We start from the raw sequence: 25,957 nt of genomic DNA on the forward strand, positions 1-25,957 counted from the left end.
TGACGCACTTCCTGGGGCCTGTTGGTGGCGCTGTGTCCGAGATTCACAATAGGCAAGATATTTTTTGCTTTAGATATTAGACACTACCTGTTTCTCTGAATTCGCCATAAATTAGTCGCCTCGCCATGGCAGCACCGTTCGAGATATCAAAAATCCCTTCGGAATTTAGCAAGTGCAATGTCTCGTCATCATGTTCACCATGTTTGATGTCAATCACATGAATTCCCTGGGAGGACTCTTTGCATGCAAGTTCATTGCATGCAACTGTGAAAAAAATCCACCTTTGTGACTGACACACTTCCTGGGGCCTGTTGGTGGCGCCCGGACATAACCCGGGACTCACAATAAGCACATCGATGCGATCGGAATTCTTGGATGAACATACACACCATGTTCATGTTCACCACGTTTGATGTCAATCGCATGAATTCCCTAGGAGGAGTATTTAAAAGTTCACCACATGCAAATTTTGTGACTGACACACTTCCTGGTGCCTGTTGGTGGCGCTATGTTTGAGATTCACAATAGGCACATCGATGCGATCGGAATCCTTGGCCGAACATACACCGCGTGTCATCCCAATAAGACATTTTTTGCTTTAGATATATTTCCTGTTTCTCTGAATTCGCCATGAATTCGTCGCCTCGCCATGGCAGCACCGTTCGAGATAACAATAACCCCTTCGGAATTTAGCAAGTGCAATGTCTCGGCATCATGTTCACCACGTTTGATGTCAATCGCATGAATTCCCTAGGAGGAGTATTTAAAAGTTCACCACATGCAAATTTTGTGACTGACACACTTCTTGGTGCCTGTTGGTGGCGCTATGTTTGAGATTCACAATAGGCACATCGATGCGATCGGAATCCTTGGCCGAACATACACCGCGTGTCATCCCAATAAGACATTTTTTGCTTTAGATATATTTCCTGTTTCTCTGAATTCGCCATGAATTCGTCGCCTCGCCATGGCAGAACCGTTCGAGATAACAATAACCCCTTCGGAATTTAGCAAGTGCAATGTCTCGGCATCATGTTCACCACGTTTGATGTCAATCGCATGAATTCCCTATTAGGACTATTTAAAAGTTCACCGCATGCAATTGTGAAATAATCCAAAATGGCCGACTTCCTGTTGGGCGAAGTTCATAGTTTAGAGCGCGAAAGTTGTTCGGGTCGATGAGATCTATATGCGTACCAACTCTTGTACATGTGCGTACATGATTGCCCGATCTGTGCACAAATGTTTGTTTTTGCAATTCAGGGGGCGCTACAGAGCCCCCCTGCCACGCCCGTATTCCAGCCTTTGCCCAAGCCTAGCGTCGCCCGACTCTGACGTGTGTGCCAAATTTCAAGAGTTTCAATTGGCCAATGTGTGCAAAAAAAAAATAATAATAAAAATAATAAACCCGGGCAAAAACAATAGGGCTTCGCACCATTCGGTGCTCGGGCCCTAATAATAAGTATGCAGAATAACAATAATGATGCTTTGCAAGCACCATTAATAGTAAGTATGCAGAATAACAATTATTATTATTAATGGCGCTTGCAAAGCATCATTATTGTTATTCTGCATACTTATTAATGGTTCTTGCAAAGCATCATTATTGTTATTGTGCATAATTATTATTAATGGTGCTTGCAAAGCATCAATATTGTTATTCTGCATACTACTTATTATTATTATTATTATTTTCGGGCTGTTCCTGAATCAGTTTGATGTACAGTCCCTTAATGAGACTTATTACAAGACCATTATAGTTAATGGTACATTTCCTAAAGAAAATGTGAATGTGCTTGCACGTGGCAAGTTCCCCTCATCGTGCTGAGTGTTTTGATGTCACATGTCCATGTTGTGCTGTCACCAGGGGGCCAATACTTTTGGAATCATTGGATTGATAGTGTGGAGTTGATAGTTACATGTATTGAGAATCTCCTTTACATCTACATTGACTAGGATAACACAGAGAGAGAAGACGTGCCAGAGCTCTGCGCACGCTGCGTGTGTGAGAGCTTAAAGGAATTTTAGGAATTTCCCATTCATTTCTACGGGACTTTTTTAGTCGCTTTTTCGTCCACTGTGCGAACATCGTTGGTCGGATCGCTTATAAAAGTCATAGCACACCTCTCCTCAATGAGCCGGTCGATTTGACACCTCATTTATGGGTCTAGGACAAAAGCTGCCGGACAAGTTACATGCTGACAAAGTTTCCGGAAGAAGAAGAAGTAGTATGCAAGAGAATAAGAATGTGCTTCAGCAAGCACATTAATAATAATAATAAGTATGCAGAATAACAATAATGATGCTTTGCAAGCACCATTAATAAGTATGCAGAATAACAAGAATGTTGCTTTGCAAGCACTATTAATAAGTACAAAGATAAATAAAATCTATCCTAAAAGTCTCTTTATGTTTTTCATCCAATATCCAAGCCATCTTTTTTTTGCTGGGATACCCATGACACTTGGTATTGAATCTTTCCCTTCTGAGGTTAAAATTGTGTTAAATCTTTTTCTGTATTTTTCTTCTCTCTATATATTTTAGGAAGAAAATGAAAAAAAAGGCCAAAAGGAACTTTCAGACTTTGAAATGTCAACATCAGCAAAGTATGAATATTAATTCTTTAATGTATTGCTTTTTTATTGACTAGTGTTGTTTTACTGTATGTCTATCAAATGTTTCTGCTTTTCTCACTAGAGTTATAGGAAGACATAAGGGTCCCTTCAAGCAAATTAAATTTGGGACGAATATTGATGTTTCAGATGAGAAAAAGTATGTGGATCAATATATCCAAACTGTAAATATTTTTGTAGTTTGGGTGGATACCTAATGTTTCCACAGTATGCATGGAAGCACTTAGATACAGGCATTTATGCTCCCCTGCAGGTGGAAGTTTCAGCTACAGGAATTGAGTAAGCTACCTGCATTTGCCCGGGTAGTGTCTGCAGGGAACCTACTCAGCCATGTGGGCCACACCATCCTTGGCATGAACACTGTTCAACTCTTCATGAAGGTTCCTGGATGTAGAACACCTGGTTAGTAACATGATATTTAGGTACATATAAATGTTTATTTTTACCTACTGCACCTTGGATGCATTTTCAATTGTGACTAATTTGCCTTTTATTACATCTGAAGTTTTCATGTAAAAAATAAAGTCTTCTATGTTTGGTTTTATGAAATAATAATTAAACATCAATGCATCCTCAGGTCATCAAGAACATAACAATTTCTGCTCTGTCAACATCAACATTGGGCCAGGTGACTGTGAGTGGTTTGCAGTGCCTGAGCCATACTGGGGGGTAATGAGTGAGTTCTGTGAAAAAAACAACGTCAACTTTCTGATGGGTTCATGGTGGCCGAACCTGGAAGATATGTATGAGGCCAATGTTCCTGTGTACCGGTTTATCCAGCGCCCTGGAGACCTGGTTTGGCTCAACACAGGAACAGTGCATTGGGTTCAGGCCATTGGCTGGTGTAATAACATCTCCTGGAATGTGGGCCCTCTGACTGGTATGTATGGTTGGGGGTTATATTTTGCTCAATTAATTGAATGTATTTGCTTTGTAGTATAAATGTGCATCTTTATCCTTGAATGGGATGAAAACCTTATGGTATAACCTCCATAGCTGTGCTTAATGCATATCAAATTGTCAAAAGTGTGACTTGGTAAGTGGTCTTTAAGCCCTGGTACTGACATCAATTTACCGCCAAGCTGCACTTGAGCCTTCAGCCTTCTGCTCCAGAAGTGCTATAATAATGGCAAAACCTGTGGTCAGACACAGAATTCCTAACAAGCTGAGATGTGCAAATACCCAGTTTGTAAATGTAAATTTGACTAATAAAGGCTTCTTCTAGCCATAGTGTTAATCTATCATATTTGTTCTTCACAGCACATCAGTACAAACTGGCTGTCGAAAGGTATGAGTGGAACAAACTCCAGACTGTCAAATCAGCAGTTCCTATGGTGCATCTCTCCTGGAACATGGCAAGGAACATCAAAGTGTCTGACCATAAGCTCTTTGAGATGATCAAGTGAGTTTATTTTTAAAACTCTGTTACACTGTCAGGTGATCCATACTTTACCCGTTCTGTTTTTTGTTGACCAAACATTGACATGTGGGTAGAGCTGCAGGGTGTGCTAACCAAAAAGTGGTCAAATGCTGTTGTCACCTAATTTATCAGGAGTTTGACTGTGTTATACTGTCCCATCTGAAAGAAAAGATCTTTGACAATCCTGTAAGAATAGGTAATTAACTTATGTTCTTCTTATTTGCTTATCCTCTATATACCTTTAAGATACATGCATGGTACATGTACATATTCCCCTCTTAACCTATTTGAATGGCATTGACACTGAAAGCATTTAGGTTTGATACAAGATACATCCATCCATCCATTTTCTACCGCTTATCCAGGGCCGGGTTTTGGGGGCAGCAGTCTAAGAAGGGACGCCCAGACTTCCCTCTCCCCAGACACTTCCTCCAGCTCTTCCGGGGGAATACCAAGGCTTTCCCAGGCCAGCCGAGAGACATAGTCCCTCCAGCGTGTCCTAGGTCTTCTCGGGGCCTCCTCCCAGTTGGACATGCCCGGAACACCTCCCCAGGGATGCCTCCAGGAGGCATCCGGAACAGATGCCCGAGCCACCTCAGCTGACTCCTCTCGATGTGGAGGAGCAGCGGCTCTACTCTGAGCTCCTCCCTAGTGACCGAGCTCCTCACCCTATCTCTAAGGAAGCACCCAGCCACCCTGCGGAGGAAACTCATATCTTGTCCTTTCGGTCATGACCCAAAGCTCATGACCATAGGTGATGGTAGGAACGTAGATCGACTGGTAAATAGAGAGCTTCGCCTTGCGGCTCAGCTCTTTCTTCATCACAACAGACCGGTATATCGACCGCATCACTGCAGAAGATACACCAATCTGCCTGTCGATCTCCCGCTCCATCCTTCCCTCACTCGTGAACAAGATCCCTATATACTTAAACTCCTCCACTTGAGGCAGGAGCTCTCCATCAACCTGAAGGGGACAAGCCACCCTTTTCCGGCTGAGAACCATGGCCTCGGACTTGGAGGTGCTGATTCTCATCCCCGCCGCTTCACACTCGGTTGCAAACCATCCCATTGCACACTGGAGGTCCTGATTTGAGGAAGCCAACAGGACATCATCTGCAAAATGCAGAGACGAAATCCCGCAGTCCCCAACCCGGACTCCCTCCGGCCCCCGACTGCGCCTAGAAATCCTGTCCATATAAATAATGAACAGGACCGGTGACAAAGGGCAGCCCTGCCGGAGTCCAACATGCACCGGGAACAAGTCTGACTTACTGCCGGCAATGTGAAGCAAACTCCTGCTCCGGTCATATAGGGACCGGACAGCCCTTAGTAGAGGGCCCCGGACCCCATACTCCCAGAGCACCCCCCACAGATCACCACGAGGGACACAGTCGAATGCCTTCTCAAGATCCACAAAGCACATGTGGACTGGTTGAGCAAACTCCCATGAACCCTCCAGCAGCCTGGCGAGGGTATAGAGATGGTCCAGTGTTCCACGACCGGGACGAAACCGCATTGTTCCTCCTACATCCGAGGTTCGACTATCGGCTGAATTCTCCTCTCCAGTGCCCTGGCATAGACTTTTCAGGGGAGGCTGAGGAGTGTGATCCCCCTGTAGTTGGAACACACTCTCCAGTCCCCCTTCTTAAACAGAGGGACCACCACCCCAGTCTGCCAGTCCAAAGGCACTGTCCCCAACCGCCACGCAATGTTGTAGCCCCACAACATCTAGAGACTTAAGGTACTCAGGGCAGATCTCATCCACCTCCAGTGCCTTGCCACTGAGGAGCTTCTCAACTACCTCAGTGACCTCAGCTTGGGGGATCGACGAGTCCACAAGTGAGTCCTCAGCCTCTGCTTCCTCAGTGGAAGACATGTCGGTGGGGTTGAAGAGAACCTCAAAGTACTCCTTCCACCGTCCATGATTGTCCCCAGTTGAAGTCAGCAGATTCCCACTCCCACTGTAAACAGAGGTGCCGGACTGTTTGAAAGAATTTCTTCGAGGCTGACTGATAGTCCTTCTCCATGGCCTCACCAAACTCCTCCCAGACCCAAGTTTTTGCCTCTGCAACCACCTGGGCTGAAGCTCGCTTAACCCTCCGGTACCTATCAGCTGCCTCTGGAGTCCCCTGAGCCAACCAGGCTCGATATGACTCGTTCTTCAGCTTGACGGCATCCCTTACGTCCAGGGTCCACCACCGGGTTCAGGGATTGCCAACATAACAGGCACTGGAGACCTTACAGCCACAGTTCCGAGCAGCCGCGTCGACAATGGAAGTGGAGAACATGCTCCACTCAGACTCAATGTCTCTCCAACCTCCCTCGGGATCTGGTTGAAGCTCTGCCGCAGGTGGGAGTTGAAGATCTCTCTGACAGGAGACTCTGCCAAATGTTCCCAGCAGACCATCACAGTACGTTTGGGTCTGCCAAGTCTGTCCAACTTCCTCCCTTGCCATCGGATCCAACGTCAATTAGTCGCCTCGCCATGGCAGCACCGTTCAAGATATCAAAAATCCGTTCGCAATTTAGCAGGTGCAATGACTCAGCATCATGTTCACCATGTTTGATGTCAATCGCATGAATTCCCTAGGAGGAGTATTCAAAAGTTCACCGCATGCACGCACTTATAAAACAATCCAAAACGTCCGACTTCCGGTTGGGCGGAGCTCATAGTTTAGAGCGCGAAAGTTGTTTGGGTCGATGAGATCTATATGCGTACCAACTCTCGTACATGTGCGTACATAATTGCCCGATCTCTGCACAAATGTTTGTTTTTGCATTACAGGGGGCACTACAGAGCCCCCCTGCCACACCCATATTCCAGCCTTTGCCCGAGCCTAGTGTCGCACGACTCTGACGTGTGTGCCAAATTTCAAGAGATTTCGAGCATGTTAAAGGACCCCAATTGGCCAATGTGTGCAAAAAAAATAATAATAATAATAAACCCGAGCAAAAACAACAGGGCTTCACACCATTCGGTGCTCGGGCGCTAATAATAAGCTTATAACGGAAATCAGAATGTTGGCTTCCACAAAGCCAACATAATAATGATAAGTGATCCTGTTTTAGATACAGCCATGAAAGCCCATAGCGGTACCTCTAGCACAACCGAGTGATATGCTTATATGTTTTGGATCATGAGAAGATGTCTTCTTTGATTAGACTAGAGAAGAGATCAATGTTGAATCCAAAATGTTGTGGCTCATTTCTATATTTCTTTGTGCATTTCAAACTAGCCTTCCTGTTCTTATTCCTGTCCTACTTTGCATCTTGTGCCATAAGAGGCTGCTGGTGATGTCACAGACTTGTTTTTGGGCACCGGTGCAGCAAATGAAAGAAGCATGACACGCTGTAGTGGCTGGAAAAGCAGGTGAAGGTAGAGATAATAGAAGATAATAAGAATGGAACCCTCTATATCTTCTGAAAAACCAATAATGCATATATTGTGCTGATGAATACAATTCGCTATAACAACCTCACCCTTTGCCTCAGCCTGTGATTGTTTATTCTCACAGACAAATAGAAAATAATGACTGCAGTCAGTAAATACTTGACATTCAATAAGAAACAAACTGGTGAAATTTCATCTAATTGTATGTAGTGGCATGTAAATGTGTAACACGTGATGACATGAATTGTCATCTGTCAGCTATGAAAATGGAATATGTGCTTTTATAACCTGTTATGCACACAAGTAAGACATTAAGTGAACGTGCAAACTGTTCACTACACTGTTGTAAACGACTGCCTAGCTAGATTACATACATAAAGTGGTACATACCTTTACCACTTTATTAGGAACACCTGTATACCTGCAAACTCTTGCAATAATTAGCCAATTGTTTGGCAGCATTACAATGCAAAACAGCAGGCAGATACAGCCATTAGCTTCTGGTACAGTTCACGTCAATCATCAGAATAAAGAAAACATGTAATCTCACTGGCTTTTATAGTGAAATGTTGGTAACAGGTGGGATGATATTCTAAGTATTAATATGTATAGATAGTCATTTAAGGTATTATTGATGATCTGATATTTTCACATTGGAAAAGGTAGGAGACTGGATATATCTTGAGTGAGGTACTGTATGTCTCTTCAGATCAGTGGTTAGAATTCCATTCGCGAACTATACCCTTCTTTTCCAGTTTGTCTGAGTTGTCCTTGTGTTTTCAGATTTGTTATTTTGTTTTTGGATTTATTTTGTTTTGCGCTTCTCAACCACCATATTAGAGTTTATACAAAAGTGTTTGCTAAGGGTCTGCAGTCTGAAACATTTTAAAGAGTGGGTGTGAGTCACCCTGCAAGCCGAACAGGAGTCTGGTGTGTATGTATAATGTATAATGTAGTTTTTAAGTAGTTGCTGCTTAAAAACCTCAATGGTAGAGTTTTTGGAAGAAAACTGATGAAAACTTATTTGATAGGGAGAACCTGATTTGTGTGATTTATATGTATATTTTTATTGTTTCCACCGATTTTGGGCACAAAATACATGTTTGAGGTGTTTGAGGTTTATATACACTGAATGTCATGTGAATGCTGTTAAAGAGAGAGAAAATCCTCCATAAAAAATAACAAGAAGTAATTGAAGGAAACGCATCCATACAAACAGGCAGCATTTAAAAATATTAAAGCAAATGGTCTAATTTTTTTGTTTAGTTACATCCAAAAGTAGAGGAGTAGTAATTATACAGTGATGTGTAAAAGTATGTGAAGTTTATGTGAAGTATTGGAGTTAGTTGCTTTTCTGTTTTAGTTGGTAAAAATGTCATCTCCTCTTCATCAGTGTCACAAGTACAGCCAGACACAATGAGCTTGATACAAGCATTTATAAGCTTTTTTCCAATGCATACCATTAAACATTCACAGTGTTGTGGAAAAAGTAAATGAAGACTTTTTTACACTTTTTAATAGCTAGTTGATTTTCCTTTGGCAGCAAAAACAAGCATTTCCTGTAGCTGTAGATTAGACCTGCTCAACACTCATGGGGAATGTTGAACCACTTTTCCTTACAGAACTATATCAGCTCATCTCTATATTTTCTTACAGAACTATATCAGCTCACTGCAGCATCTCTAAGGGGTTAAAGTCTGGGCTTTTACTGAGCCACTCCAAGAGGCAGATTTAATTTTTATAAACAATTCTGTGGTGTATTTACGTTGATGTATAGGTTCATTGTCATCACCCAACTTGTACTAAGCTTCAGCCACCCTGATATTTCCTATACTGAGAAGTGGTCCTTAAGACTTAAGCAGGAAACTAGCTACCCAAATCATGTTGCTCTTTCCAGCATACTTAACCAGTGTGATGATGGTTTCATATTGCTTTTCAGTGTCCTTTTTTACACCGGCTAAAATGCTGTGTGTGCTTCGCAGACAAATGAACCTTAGTTTCATTGGTCCACAAAACATTTTACCAGGGCCGTTGTGAAGTGTCAAGATGGCCTTTGGCAAACCTCAGGCAATATAATATTCCAGTTTTATACAACTTATTCTAGAATTGTCCATGAATACATTTTATAATGTGCTGAAGAAATTGCATACATTTAATGTCCAACATTTCTTTGCAAATTGCTTTTAATGTGACAGCTAAGTCATCTTGTGTACACCTATTTCTTGACCAAGCTACAGAAAGTTCCGACTGTGTTTTTGAACATGGGCTGTTGTTTCCAGGTTCTGTTTGCTGCGGACACTCAGACAGTGTCAGAAGGTAAAGGAGGTGCTGATAACAGCAGGAAAGGAAACCATATGGCATGGAAGAACTAGGGAGGAGCCTGCAAGCTATTGCAAAATCTGTGAGGTGGGTTTTATTCAAGTCTCTTTTTTTGTAAGGGGCCAAGTATCAAAGCATTTTTTTGATGATAATGTTAATGGTGATAACAATCAGTTTCAGTAGTATTATTGTTAGGGGTCTAATACATTGAGCACACAGACATGTTGCATACCAAATTGCACATCCTACAGATGTAAGATAGGCCTAACTGTGGTGAACCTGAACAGTTAATGGTCACCTTAAAAATAAAAATGGTTATCTCTGTGACTGGTTATTGCTGCCAAACACCAGAGTGTGAAAAATGTGTGATTTCTGTGACTTAAACTGTGGGATAGCATTATATTGTAAAATATTTATAAACTACTAATCACACTTGGCTCAAGAGTTGACACATATGCGAAGTTTGGGTCATGGTCAAAGGGGTAATGATAAGGTCAGATAACTGTTTCTCAAGAATCGGTCCTTTCAAGCTGTGTTAGTGAATTTTAATGATGACATAATTACTGAAAACACATGGCAGACAATCAGTTTCAGATGCTATTTGACAGAGTTAACAGTGAGCTATTGTCATAAACCCTGAATGTTGTGAAACTGAAAATGTTAGTTTTGTGCAAAAATACAAAATCCATATCAGTATGCAATGCACCAAAGCAGTACAGTTCCACATTTACAAGATCACATACTATCTCACCCAGCTGCAGACATGCTTTCATTAATGCCTTTTCACCACTGTGACTTAAATGCAAGATGTATACTGCTAATAACACCCATTGTTTTTGGTCCTGTTATAATATGCAAATGTACTGACCTAATATAGTACAGGCAAATGCAGTATTTTGTCAGAGGAGGCTCGGATGGATTGTTTCAAGACAACTGAATGGAAGCTGCTACAGGAAGCTCATGGAGAAGGCATTGATGGTTTCACCCAGTGTGTAACTGATTACATCAGTTTCTGTTATGAGTGTTGTCCCCACTAAGAAGTTCTGCTGCTTCTCCAGCAACATCCCTTTGACCTACAGGGACATAAAGGCTTACTTGGCATGGAAAGGTCAGAAGGAGCAACTAACAACCTCAGGCTAAAATTTCCTCAACCTCCTCAAGTGCATTTAACACATTCTAGCCACTGTAGCTGGTAGAAAAGCTGTAAATCTGTAATGAATGTAGACCAGGGCCTTCACCAACTTGCTGCAGTAAGTCAAGCTGCATGGCTGCTTGTCAGTCATGGAATTCCAGAGAACTATATTTTCACCGTTTTCTCTCACCCACTACAGCTCTGACTTTCTAGACTGCTATAGATATTGTACCACTTTCTAATGGCCACCATTATCTTCTTTGCTGTGGTGTGCTGGGGAGCTGGCATTAGGACTGGTGGGGCAAACAAAGTGTGACTGTAATGAAGATTAGTGGGAAGCCAAAAGCTATCGTGGATAATCCTTTTTATTCTGTCTATGCAGGGCTGAAGTGGGTTAGCATCAGGTTTAGCCACATATTCATCATTTATCATCTCACCTTAAAATGTCTGGTGGACTCTTGTTAAATGTGAGCCAAAATCATTACACACAATTAAAAGTACCAAAGACTTAAACTACTTCAGTCTATGTGTACTGAATTTATATAATACACAAGTTTCACTATTTGAGTTGAAATAAATTAACTTTTCCATGATATTCTTATTTATTGGGATGCACCTGTATATTTCTAAAGGTGCTGTTCACCAGATGTCAGTACCAACCCAAGTAATCATACACACAAAGAAAACACAAATAAGTTCAGGTCAGTTACAGACGTGGACAAAATTGTTGGTACCCTTCGGTCAATGAAAGAAAAACTCTCAATGCTCACAGAAAAAAACTTTAATCTGACAAAAGTAATAATAAATAAAAAATTCTATGAATGGTAACCAATGAAAGTCAGAAATTGCTTTTCAACCATGCTTCAACAGAATTATTTAAAAAAATAAAATGGAACAGGACTAGACAAAAATGATGGTACCCCTAGAAAAGACTGAAAATAATGTGACCAAAGGGACATGTTAATTCAAGGTGTGTCCACTAATTATCATCACAGGTGTCTACAGTCTTGTAATCAGTCAGTGGGCCTATATATAGGGCTCCAGGTACCACACTCAACACAGGACCAGAGGAAGCGAAGGAAAGAGTTGTCTCAGGAGATTAGAAAGAAAATTATAGACAAGCATGATAAAGGTAAAGGCTATAAGACTATCTCCATGCAGCTAGATGTTCCTGTGACAATGACCCAAAACACACAGCTAAAAACACCCAAGAATGGCTAAGAGGAAAACATTGGACTATTCTAAAGTGGCATTCTATGAGCCCTGACCTCAATCCTATTGAGCATCTTTGGAAGGAGCTGAAACATGCCGTCTAGAAAAGACACCCTTCAAACCGGAAAAAACTTTAGCAGTTTGCTCATGAGGAGTGGGCCAAAATACCTGCTGAGGGGTGCAGGAGTCTCATTGACAGTTACAGGAATCGTCTGATTACAGTGATTGCCTCAAAAGTGCAACAAAATATTAAGTTAGGGGTACCATAATTTTTGTCTAGGCCTGTTCCATGAGTTTATTTTTTTAAATAATTGTTGAAAAGCAATGTCTGACTTTCATTGGTTAAAAATCATAGAATTTTTATGTATTATTACTTTTCAGATCAAAGTTTTTTCTGCGACCATTGTGAGTTTTTCTTTCATTGACCGAAGGGTACCAACAATTTTGTCCACGTGTGTATGTGTAATAAAATCAAATGATGCAAGGAAATATTGAACATGTTTACTGAAATTTATTTAATACTTTGTACAAACGCCTTTGTTGGTATTGACAGCTTCAAGACGCCTCCTGTACGTAGAAACTAGTCGCATGCATTGCTCAGGTGTGATTTTGGCTCTTTAAATCTTGAAGGTTCTGTGGGCCTCTTCTATGAACTCTGATCTTTAGTTCTTTCCATCGATTTTTCTATTGTATTCAAGTGAGGTGTTTGTTTGGGCCATTCTAGCAGCTCTATTTTCTTTCTCTGAAACCAATTGAGGAGAGGAAATAAAAAGCAGGAACTGAACATAGATAAAATGGGGACGTGTTTGTGCATAAGGAAAATAAGTTTCATTTGATGCCTTTTCTCAAGATTCTGTTAAAGGTAGGGTCTCCGTTGTTTGAAAGCCAATGTTGACATTTGAAATCACCAAAACAAACACAACCCTAACCCAAATGGGTCCCACCCCTGTATTGATAGCTCCACCCTCACATACATACGTAACCCAGGCAACTAATGGGAAGAAATGTCTTTATCATAACTGAAGGGAAGAACAATACGATTGCATATAAACAAACAAGCAAAAATGACTCAAGCATAATCATGCAAAGGACAGCATATATTAGTTTGTGAGACAAAGCAAAACCAACGTTAGTCACCTATCGAGAAGGAAAAAAGCAACCTTGGCGACTTAAGTAAAGTTGGCCACATATTCACAGATTCATTTCCCGAGTCAGTAACTCCTGAGCTAAACGCTGTCACTAGCAAAATGCGTTTGTAGCTGCCTCTCTACAATACTACGATAGAAAACAGGTGTTTTTTGTGTCATAGCAGCATTTAGCTCAGGAGTTATTGACTCGGGGAATTAGAATCTCTGAATATGCGGCCAACTTCCCGCTCCTTCAGTTCTCTCCAGCGCTGGAAAGCTGAACCTATATCAACACTGGTCCTACTTCTTGCCTTATCGTAAGCCTTTCTTCGCTTTCTTTATTTTTATCCTCCATGTCGATGTTAAAACCACTTTCTGCTAAAGTCACACATGCGCACTGAACACTCTCTCCGCCCATATTGACAAGACATGCCACTTTCTGCTCATTGGCTACACGTTAGTTTTCTATTTGTTTTGTTTATCAACCCGACTCAGTTTTCTGAAGCATTTCTCAAACAACGGAGACCCTACCATTAAGTTCTCATATAATAGCTGGTCACTATCCTCTCCACAGTGCAATGTGGACATATCCACTCTCCATTATGAATTTCAGCGAAGGGTGGTATGATAGGGCTCATTTTTATCAAGAATGTCTTGGTACATTTTTCCATTTATTCTTCCTTTAAATTATATGAAGTTTGCCTATGCTATATGCTGAAAAACAGCCCCATACCTTGATGTTCCCAGCTCCAAACTTTGCTGTTGGTATGGTGACTTTGGGCTAATGTACAGTGCCATTTGACCTCAAAATATGGTGTGTATTATGTCATCCACAGAGTTAAATTTTGGAATCATCTGAGAATCTGATTCTCCCAGTTGGCCATTAGTTGGGACTGAACCAACTGATATTAATTTCCACTGACAAGGGGAAAGATTGCATTCTAAATACTGATAGATTTCAGCTGGTTTATTGGCTTTCCATGTCTTTTGCACCTCTCTTTTATTCCATTTTATTACACATAATTTCTGTGTAAAAATTTAATGTAAACAGCTTTAGAAATATATTTACTAAAAAAGTGACTTTTTCAATACCTATTTTTACCCACTGCATATTATGCATATGATATTCACAGGAACTGATGTTGCATCTTTATAGAATTTATTCCATGTGTTGTTCTATATCCACCTTTTGGACCACTTAACAACACCAACACCTACATGATAATTTGGCTAATAATGTGGAAACTTACTTTTGAGAGTTATTACTAGTCCAAGAACTTGCAACTATCATGGGCACAGGCTCTCCCAAACTGGACAGTTGAAGATCAGAAAATTTTCCCCTTCCATTTTGAGTGAGTCTGTGCTGATGCTCACTCAAACTGGCTGAAAGGAATAGAAACTAATGTAGTCTTCTTCTGTTGAAGCTCCATCAACCTGTAATAAAGATAATATTTCCACATTTTGATTTTGCTGTGACCATTAACTGACACTTTTAAATGGTATCTGCAAAATTTTATGCATTAGTCTGCTGCAACATGATTGGATAAAATGAATGAGCAAGTTTTTCTAAAAAAATGGACCATGAGTGTATTTTTTGCAAACTTACAGTAACATGCCAATCAATCCTAGTGAGGTTTAACCTGATTTAATTTAACATCTGTAACTGAGAATTAGCTGCATAGAGTAATATAAACCTTGATAGATATCTTTAGGCAAGTGATGCTATAGTATGTTCATCTATGGAGTTTTTGTATTGTTCTATGCACCTTGGTAAGCTAAAAACTGGCCGCTGTTGGTGATATTTGTTGAATGTGCTAGGATTTGCCCTGATGATTGCTGCTTGTTTCTGTATTTATGCATGTTTTAATTTATACTGTAGCAGAACTGTTCATTCTGCACGTCTGTTATCTGAAATAATGATAAAACTGAATTTTTCAGGTGGAGGTTTTCAATCTTCTCTTTGTCACGAGTGAGAGCTACTCCAAAAAGAGATTTGTGGTTCACTGCCAGGACTGTGCAAGCAAAGGCAGCTGTGACCTGGATGGTTTTGTAGTGCTAGAACAGTACAGGATGGAAGACCTCATGCAGGTGTATGACCAGTTTTCAATAGTAAGTCCATATCATAATACTTAACACATTATACATTCTATACATTCTTTATACTGTACATGCTATAATATTGAATACATAATAGCAAAGTATTAATGGGCATGCATTTTTTTGGATCTCTTTATTATGATACAAACAGAAAATATCGAAATATGTACACACCAAAAAAAAATTCTGAACATAATGGCTTCAGGCAAAAGTCAGTATTTAGTGTGACCTCCCTTGGCATGAAGCACATCTTGAACTCTTTTGTGACTGTCCTGAAGTTTTCTGAAGTAACCGTCTTGAATATTATGCCAGACTTTTTTTCAGAACTTCCCAGAGTTCTTTAGATTTATGCTGTCTCATTTTTTTACTGTATACTGTCCCTATAATATTCAGGTTTGGACACTGTGGCGTTACTGTTTTATCATCTGTTTTTATCTACAAATCTAATTTCACTGTATAAGCAGTGGGCTTGGGATCGTTATTAGGCTGAAAAAATAAAACCATTCCCAATGAGGTGCTTTCCAAAAGGAATTAGCATGATGAATTAAACCAGTTTGTACATTTCCATATTCGTGAACACATCAATTCGGACAATATCAACACACATGGTGTGGGGCTGAAATCTACCCCACACCAGGACAGACATGCCACCATGTTTCACTGAAGGCTACAAGCATTCTTCCGTCTCTCTTCATATTGTGTACATGTTGTCGATGACCGGACCTAAAAGTTTCAAACTTCAATTTGTCACTCCATAATACTCTTTTCCACTTATGCTAATGGTCACAAAGATTGGCATGAAGATATCATAGACCTTCACTCATTCTCAGCAGTTTTTGGCTGCTATCCTTCCACTATTCCTAATAAGGCTAGACTGTATAAGGGTCAACTAGGCATCCTGATGTTGCTAGATGCTAAGCCAGGTCCTTGCTGGACTTCTTCCAGTCTCTCAATGAGGAAACAAACTTCTCATCAGATTTTCAAAAGATTTTCTTGGCCTTACAGTCCTTCTTTGATCTTGATTTCTGATTCTTATTATTTCTACATAATTCTTTATAACAGCTTCAATAACACATATTGAATCTCCAGGGCCCTTTGAGAGTGGCTTTACTGATGCAAAATTATGATTTTATATCTGTCAAATTCTTTAATCTTTGGCATTTTGAATGGAATGATTTGATGCATAAGTTTACTTCATTAATAAGACTAACTGTTAAATGTGTATGTAATGCTCAATTATGTCTTGCAGAAACCTGGTGTAATAGACATTTTTCATAGCAGTCATATTGTCATGAAGGACACATTAAATACTTGCCATAGCCTATAGTTTTTTCTGATTTTGTTTCTGTTTAATACTGCATACAGATTTCCTGTATTATCTGTTTGTAGTCTAGTAAAGAGAAATATATATGTAAATATGGTCAGTATAGCAATGGGGGGGCAAGTGGTGCTGTGGATCAGGCAGCTCTGACAGTTTTTTGTGCATTTGACATATGTATTGGGCCATTTACCCAACACGCAGCATGTGCAGTTTTTTCTACAAACACTTGCATGTGCAGTTTTGTCCTCTGCACTGGTGCACTGGACAGATTTCGGTGTCTTATTTTATACACATAATGGCAGTCAACACTATATACAACACATGCATTTCTGTAGCTAGAAAATTCCTTTTTTGATCAAGTTGTTTTGAAGATTTTGAGTGACCTTTTTCCATTTTGAGGAGTAGAGAAAACACTAACAACTTATTTTGTGTTTTAGGCTCCTCCTTTGCATTCATCTTCATCTTGACATTAAGACCCTGTAGTCTTATAAAAATGGACCATTTCTGATATTCAGGAAGGCTGTGCGGTGCACAGCTCCTATCCATAGTGACTGCCCAGGGCTGCCCACTGAAGCAGTGAAGCAGCCGTTTGTGTCTATGCAACATGTTGCTAAAGTGCAGCACATCATGTTGGCCTACAGGGGGCAGTAGTGGATGCACATTCTCACAGGACTGCTCCCTGCCATATGGCTCGGCTCTGCTTCTCCAGTGAAGTTAAAGACTGGGGAGATATTATGGTGAAAATATTTTGTATATATTGTCTGAATAAATGGCATAGTCACATAAAAGACTACTGACTTGAGACGGCCTTTCCCTTTTTTCCAGTTTTTTAATTAATGAGCTGATGCACAATCCTTTTTTTCTTTGTGTCTAAAAGGTTGTCCCTTATATGAGGGCATTAGCCTAGCTGTTCTTTTGTATGATAGCAATTTTACCACCACTTTGGATAACAAATGTTCAGAAATTTAAAAAAAAAAAAAAAAGAATTTGTAAATGTGAACGTAAAAAAAATGAAGAAAATAGATAACAGCCAAGTCACAAAGAAAATGGATTGCACATGGACTAAATAAATTTTAAATTGTGACCCTCCCACCCTAACCTGTGTTTCTAATGTTGATGTGCATTTTTGCTATTTATAAATGGATATTTATTGCTTGAAGTTATTTGTTCATGGAATGCTGTTATATTTTCCCAGAGTACCTGCCATTAAATTTGAAGGAGTTTTGTCATTTAAACACTACTCCTGCATTTTTATATAAAAATAAAACTGCATATTGTAAATCACTGTACAGAAACCATTAAATTGCTTAATTGTTTGAATTTGTTAAAAGTGTGTAATGTCCATGCACCTGTTATTTTAATGGTATACAAAGTTTTATTTTACTGTCTTTGTCTTGAATTAGGTTTTGGGCATATACATAATGCCTGATAAAATGTTGATCTACTGTAAGAGTAAATTGTTTAATCATATTTGTTTGGTTAAAACAGGGAGACAATCCTGAATGTGTGTGCATTGGAAAGCATTATATGATTGTATTTAAATAATGGTTTACACATGAGTAACATGAGTCATTTTTCACAAAATATCCAAATACATTGGCATCTAATACTTGTATTTCAAACTAGTGAAATTTAACTGCAGACTATTATGATTGTGATAAGTTGCTTAACCATATTGCTCTGTGGTTAGTCACTTTTTGTCACATTTTGTACCAACACTTAAGTTTGATTGGTTAAGTCACAAAGTTGTTTTTCCCCCATCCATTCCCAGATACTCTGCTGCATAACAAACACTGTTAATGCAGAGTAATGCATGCCCTTTGGTACCACTATGTGAATATTTAAGACTTCTATCAAATTAAGAGTTTACTGCACAATTCATCTATACAATTAGGTAATAAGGATGAGCTTCATACCTGATGCATTATTACATATACACACACTATACTTAATGTTAATTATTTTGCCTGTAGAGAGGTAATTTTCTTTGAGAGATACAAGGCCCTGTCCGTGAGGTAATTTTAAACCCATCAAAAAATGACAAGTGAAACCCTGTGAAGACGTTTTTATTAAATACTTCAATATGACATTTATGAGCTAAACTCATGTACCAAACATGCTATTTACAAGATGCTTATCAGATGGATCTGAAACCCAGCAGACAATGTAGCTGTAGGTGGACTAACACAGATATCTACATTGCATGCCAGGTACAAAACCACCTCTGAAGAATTGTTTTTTTTTTTTTTTTTTTTTTTTTTTAATTGCTCTCACTCTTGCTGATTTCACTGAACCATTGACCTTTGTGTTTTGTTTTTTTTTACCATGCCTTTGTGTTATATCATGCAAGAATCCTATGCTAGATAATGCAATTTCATAGACAGATCTATTACAGTATATAATGCTTTTATCATTCACATGTTTGGGTCTTCTGAGACTACATTTCTCAGAAGATTGAATTGGAGAATGAAGCCCATTAGAGACCCAGTAGCCAGATGTAGCTGCTGACAGGCAGACAGGACCTACACTGACTACTGAGCAACTGAGGGGATCCTGAGCAACCAGCTAACTGTAAATCTTATATTACAGTGACATTGACTGTTAGAACAGTGTAGAGGTTAAACTTGCATATAGTCAATTTTATGTTAATCAATGTGATTAATTGTAGACATTTATTATTCATAACATTTTTTTCAGGAATCGATAGAATTTTATAGATTTTTCATGTGTTTTGGCTCAAAGTAACAGTACATGTAAAATTCTGCTGCAATATCATGATAATTGATCATGTAAGGTTACATACTGCTTAATTGTGAATTCTTACAGAAAGGCTTATCTATATAGTGTACAGTTATATCATCAGTTGGGAAAGCTAAAAAAAAAAAGATTCAACAGCGACACGCTGGCCTTCGGTTCAGATAATGTACTGTTACGCGTGTATAAATTTAATATAAATATATATATATAAATGAAATATACATACGTATATACAGTCATGGTCAAAAGTGTTGGCACCCCTGAAATTTTTACAGAAAATGAAGTATTTCTCTCAGAAAAGTATTGCAATTACACGTTTTTTTTTTCCCCTTTGTGTGTATTAAAACAACACAAAAAAACAGGGGGAAAAAAGCTAATTTGACAATTCACACAATACTCCAAAAATGGGCCAGACAAAATTGTTGGCACCCTTTCAAAATTATGTATAAATAAGTTTGTTTCAAGCAGGTGATGCTCTTTAAACTCACCTGGGGAAAGCAACAGGTGTGGGTAATATAAAAATCACACCTGAAAGCAGGTAAAAGAGAGATGACAACGCAAGTCTTTGCATTGTGTTTGTGTGCCACCCTAAGCATGGAGAAAAGAAAGAGGAGAAGAGAACTGTCTGAGAAATTGAGAACCAGAATTCTCGAAAAATATCAACAATCCCAAGGTTACAAGTCCATCTCCAGAGACCTAGATGTTCCTTTGTCCACATTGCACAACATGATCAAGAAGTTTGCAACCCATGGCACTGTAGCTAATCTCCCTGGATGTGGACGGAAGAGAAAAATTGATGAAAGGTTGCAACACCGGATAGTCCGGATGGTGGATAAGCAGCCCCAAACTTTTGAGGTTCCAAACAAATTCAAGCTGTCCTGCGGGCTCAGGGTGCATCAGTGTCAGCGAAAACTATCCGTTGACATTTGAATGTAATTAAACGATATTGCAGGAGACCCAGGAGGACCCCAATGCTGACACAGAGACATAAAAAAGCAAGACTTCAGTTTGCCAAAATGTACATGAGTAAGCCAAAATCCTTCTGGGAAAATGTCTTGTGAACAGATGAGACCAAGATAGAGCTTTTTGGTAAAGCACATTATTCTACTGTTTACCGAAAACAGAATGAGGCCTAGAAAGAAAAGAACACAGTACCTACAGTCAAATATGATGGAGGTTCAAAGATGTTTTGGTGCCTCTGGCACTGGGTAACTTGACTGTGTGGAAATCTGAGGATTACCAAAGGATTTTGGGTCGCAATGTAGGGCCCAGGTTTGCGTCCGAGATCATGGGTCTTCTAGCAGGACAATGATCCCAAACATACTTCAAAAAGCACCCAGAAATGGATGGCAACAAAGCGCTGGAGAGTTCTGAAGTGGCCAGCAATGAGTCCAGATCCAAGTCCCATTGAACACCTGTGGAGAGATTGAGTATTCCAAAATTCTGGGTGAGAGGTATAAGAAGCTTACTGATGGTTATAGGAAGCAATTGATTTCAATTACAGTATTTTCCACACTATAAGGAGCACCTAAGAGCCTTAAATTTTCTCAAAAGTCGGCCATGCGCCTAATAATCCGGTGCGCCTTGTGTGTGCACGGAGTTCCAAAAATCTGTAAAAATGTTGTGACTTTGCTAACCACTCTGCTTGATTGACTGTCGGACCATTCCCCGATGACACAGGGGTGTAATACATACACTACGTACGCTGGCAGTGATAAACCAATCAGAGAACATTACGTAATACGTACAGTACGTACGCTTACCTCCGCCACGCCTCCGGTAGGTATACTACCGGTAGGTTGCAAAACATTCGTTTCTTCCTAACCATTATGCGCTTTATACTCCAGTCCAGTAGGTGGCGGTAAATGCACCTTAAGTTGGTTTGCAATCCGCCAATAAAAATCAGATGCTTACGAGGCACAATTCAAACTACAGGCTATCAGTTACGTGGTTGTAAATGGGAATAGAGCAGCTGCAAAAGAATTCAACATCAATGAATCTATGGTTCGGAAGTGGAGGAAGCAAGAAAATGACTGCGCCAAGTTAAGAAAACACAGTAGATGAGGACTTTGATGGATTTGTGGGAGAAGATTGATTAAAAAAATAATGTGTGTGTATTGTTAAATAGTAGAATAAAGTTCAACTAAACTCAGTTTTTTTTGTGGACCGTGTTTGCGCCTTATAATACGGTGCGCCTTATGTATGGGTTAAGTACAGAAATAGACCCTGTAATTGAGACTGCGCCTTATAATTTGGTGCGCCTTATGGTGCAGAAAATACTGTATTTTTTCCAAAGGGTGTGCAACCAATTATTAAGTTAAGGGTGATAATTCATTTGTCCGGCCCTTTTCTGGAGTTTTTTGTGAAATGATGTCAAATTTGCTTTTTACTCAAACCAGGAAATAAACGTGTATAGCAAAACATTTTTGTGCAGTACTTTTCTGTTTATAAATATATATATAAATAATGGCATATACACATACATATATAGGTTTATACACATACATCACAATAAAAGGCCACTTTAAAATGTGCAGTTTTTACACACCGCACAATGCCACAGATGTTACAAGTTTTGAGGGAGCGTGCAACTGGTGAATTGAATGTTCATTTCTCTACCATAAGCTATCTCCAAAGGCGTTTCAGAGATTTTCGCAGTACATCCAACCGGCATCACAACCGGTATTGATTTGAGTGGGCAAATACTCACATTCAATGGCATCTGGCACTTTGGAGAGGTGTTCTCTTCATGGACGAATCCCGGTTTTCACTGTACAGGGTAGATTGCAGACAGATGGCGTCATGTGGGTGAGCTGGTTGCCAGTGTTGTAATGTAACGAAGTAAAAATACTTCGTTACTGTACTTAAGTAGAAATTTCACGTATCTGTACTTTACTTCGCTATTTAAATTTATGTCAACTTTTGCTTTTACTCCACTACATTTTCTAGATAAAATGTATACTTTTACTCCGTTATATTTCCAATAAGCATCTTCGTTACTCGTTACTACAAAATAAAATCAGAAGAAATGTGTGCGACTGCAATAAGGGAGGTTTGGCGAATCACTGCTCCTAGATTGCATTACGCGCTCCGCACGCTCTACAGAGAAGCACAGGCACGCGCAGCGTGCACACGCAGTCAGAGCTGGAGGCATTTATAACATTAATCGGCTGAAAGCCGCAAATACGGCGACCAAAAGCAGTGAAATTTCGCTATGCTTATTACCAGAGTTGTAGCACAAACAAAATATTAATGCAAACATTCCATTCAATACTAAATAAAAATAACATTTATTGATTTGGTCTTGAAGCCTGAGATAGGCACAGGCTCCCCGTGTGACCCGAGGTAGTTTGTGGATAAGCGGAAGAAAAAGAGTGAGTGAGTGACTGCATTCATTGGACACACTGTTTGTAGAGAATGCACACATACATGAACTGATTTGATTCGAGACTGGCATCATTACATCATGCATAAAATTTTGGTGTCCACTTTTGCCATTTAATAACACCATAACGTTTGGCTTACTATGTAGTCATATAATATATAATATATAACTCTTCTTGTTTTAAATTCTCATTAAAACCCCTAAAGGTGAAATCCTAGAACTGCCCCTGCTCTTATGCCTACCGAAAATCACTGAAATTGTACTTTTTACTTTTACTTCAAATACTTAAGTACATTAAATATCAGAAAATTACTTTTGATACTTAAGTACAGTAAATATCAGATACTTTAAGACTTTTACTTGAGTAATATTCTAAAAGGCAACTTTCACTTCTACCAAAGTCTTTTTCTAGTACGATACTTGTACTTTTACTCAAGTATTGCTTTCTAATACTTTATACAACACTGCTGGTTGCTGATGTCAAGGTTGTGGATTGAGTGGCCCATGGTGACGATTGTGTTATGGTATGGGCAGGTGTATGTTATGGATAACAAACACAGGTGCAATTTATTGATACCATGACAAGATCCTGAGGCCCATTGTGGTGCCCTTCATCCATGACCATCACCTCATGTTGCAGCATGATAATGCACGGCCCCATGTTGCAGGGATCTGTACAAAATTCCTATAAGCTGAAAACATCCCAGTTCTTGCATGGCCAGCAGACCCATTGAGCATGTTTGGGATGCTCTGGATCAGTATATATGACAGCGTGTTCCAGTTCCTGCCAATATCCAGCAACTTTGTACAGCCAATGAAGAGGAGTGGACCAACATTCCACAGGCCACAATCAACAACCTGATCAACTCTATGCGAAGGAGAGGTGTTGCACTGCGTGAGGCAAATGGTGGACACACCAGATACTGACTGATTTTCGGACACTCCGGAACCCCAACAGTAAACAGTAAAACTGCACATTTTAGAGTGGCCTTTTATTGTGGCCAGCCTAAGGCACACCTGTGCAATAATCATGCTGTCTAATCAGCATCTTGATATGCTACAGCTGTAAAGTGGATTATCTCTGCAAAGGAGAATTTCATAAAGGAGATTTATGAACAAAATTTAAGAGAAATAGGCCTCTGTGTACATAGAAAAAGTCTTAAATCTTTGAGTTCGGCTCATGAAAAATGGGGGTAGAAACAATATATAAATACATTATATATAAATACATAAAGAGAGAGAGAGATCTATATTTCATGATGGCATCTATGAAATGCAATGCCCTGACACCTGCAGCACTCATGCAACCCCACACAAGAACACTGTCACCCCCATGTTTTACTGTTGATACCATGCATTTTTCATTGCACTCCTTACCCTTGCGAAGATATACAGTTTGGAACCCATCAGAGGCAAAAACATTTATCTTTGTCTCATCACGCCAAAGCATAGAGTCCCTGTAGTCTTTGCCTTTGTCAACAAGAACCCTGGCAAATTGTAGACACCATTTTTGTGCATCGGGTTCAGCAGTGGCTTTCTTCGTGGATGACAGTCATACATGCCACTCTCAAGCAGTGTACATTGTATGGTGTCACAGGAAACACTCACTCTGTTTGCTTTGGTACTAACTAATCTCACTTAACAAATTAACCAGATTTGCACAAATATGTATAGAATCCCACATATATACACACATAAGAAAAACAGGATCTGTTAAGACAATGTTATGAACTTGTTAATTAATTGCATAATGTCTAATGAGATTTTTCATTTATGCTCTACAGTTTTTCCCAGTTCTCTTTCTCTCTCTGCCTTTCTTAGTCCCTGTTTCCAACTCCTGCACTGTGTTCTCTATTTGAAGGTTAGTGTTCCCGTTCTTACACTGCATCACCTGTTTCCATTATGTCACTGGCTGTGTGACAACACATGACACGTCAAGTTTTTCCATGAATCAGCAATAAAGGCCAAGGGCTGATTAAGTTAATATGATGAAAGGGTCTGGTGTATGTACTGTAGGGGAAATTATTTAAACAGACCCTGTTTCTCATTTTGATGGGAGTTTTAGGCCTGCTGTTGAAAAATAAAAACATTTTGAGAATAACACTGCAATGTTTAGAAAATTAAAATCAAAATATTATGACAAATGGTACATATCACTTTTGTGTTTAAAATCAGTGATCTGGTGAAATTATTGTTACTTTTGCTGATTATTGCCTTCAAGGTTTTGACTGGTGTCATCTGAATTTCTGAATATCTCTGCCATCTAATTTTTCTATCTAAATGAAATCCAAAATGAGTTATAGCATGTCATAACTGAATAGGGGATCAATTACAGTACTGAGCACGACAGGGTTATATGGCATTTTCTCTAAATAATAATGCTAATCGAATTTTTTTTCCATAAAGTGGCCTTGTAATGTTTGTTTATTCATTGGATTGGATTTACGCTGATGCTGGAACTGCAGCAGACAAATGGCCATATGGATTTGTTATTTTCTCTCTCCAGGCTCAGGGACGACAAACTGGCTCATCTCGAAGAGACATGTCTAGAAATTTGAGAGGACAATAAAGAATGGCAAACTGGATATGCAAAATTACAATTACATTATTACATTATTGATTTTGAATGCCTCCTGTTGCATGTGTGTAATATCAAGGAAGCATTATAGTCTTATATTTATTGCTTGAGTGTCTTTTCTTGTGTATTTAAATTGTATAGCTTTGTGATGTTTTTGGATGTTTAATGTCTGTATGGATGTTGCATCGTTTGACCTGTGAGACACGACATCTCATTCCACTGCATGTCCCAACATGTAGCGAAATGACAAATAAAGAAACTTGAACTTAAACTTGTTATAGAAGCGAATCTGGCCACAGGGGTTGCAAGTCAGTGACTTCTGTCCCTGTCCCAAGCCCTTTATAAATAGCGAGGGTTGTGTCAGGAAGGGAATCTGGTGCAACACGAGCCAAATCTAAACATGTTTAGGTTAGTTTATTAATTTATAAAGCACATTTAATAACAACAGCCGTTGCAGCTGTACATCAAGTAAAAACAAACAAGAACAGTGCAAAAGTAAAAACACAATCCAAAACAAACCAAAAGAAAACACAAAATTCTGCACCTTCAAACAGTTAAAACATACAGAATAAAAGTGGGTTTT

The 25,957-nt window shown here is 39.5% G+C and overlaps 1 protein-coding gene across 10 annotated transcripts in view; it reads left to right on the forward strand.

The window, feature by feature from the left end:
• LOC113643103 (lysine-specific demethylase 6A-like) overlaps nt 1–25,645 on the forward strand; it is a 95,866-nt gene extending 70,221 nt beyond the window's left edge. For 8 of the 10 annotated variants that reach the window (XM_047813075.1, XM_047813070.1, XM_047813073.1 and 5 more), the window contains 9 exons: nt 2,545–2,606; nt 2,698–2,772; nt 2,887–3,035; nt 3,211–3,513; nt 3,894–4,035; nt 9,726–9,852; nt 15,175–15,345; nt 24,618–24,657; nt 25,303–25,645. In XM_047813075.1, coding sequence (XP_047669031.1) covers nt 2,545–2,606; nt 2,698–2,772; nt 2,887–3,035; nt 3,211–3,513; nt 3,894–4,035; nt 9,726–9,852; nt 15,175–15,345; nt 24,618–24,657; nt 25,303–25,346 — 1,113 coding nt within the window. In that variant the 3' untranslated portion in view covers nt 25,347–25,645. Of the gene's footprint in view, nt 1–2,544; nt 2,607–2,697; nt 2,773–2,886; nt 3,036–3,210; nt 3,514–3,893; nt 4,036–9,725; nt 9,853–15,174; nt 15,346–17,091; nt 17,971–24,617; nt 24,658–25,302 lie in introns of those variants that run through there. The other 2 variants (XM_027147156.2, XM_027147157.2) reach the window with 1 other exon arrangement.
• Nucleotides 25,646–25,957: the final 312 nt, after the last annotated feature.

The sequence above is a fragment of the Tachysurus fulvidraco genome, chromosome 5 (assembly GCF_022655615.1).
Source record: "Tachysurus fulvidraco isolate hzauxx_2018 chromosome 5, HZAU_PFXX_2.0, whole genome shotgun sequence".
NCBI classification, from domain to species: domain Eukaryota; kingdom Metazoa; phylum Chordata; class Actinopteri; order Siluriformes; family Bagridae; genus Tachysurus; species Tachysurus fulvidraco.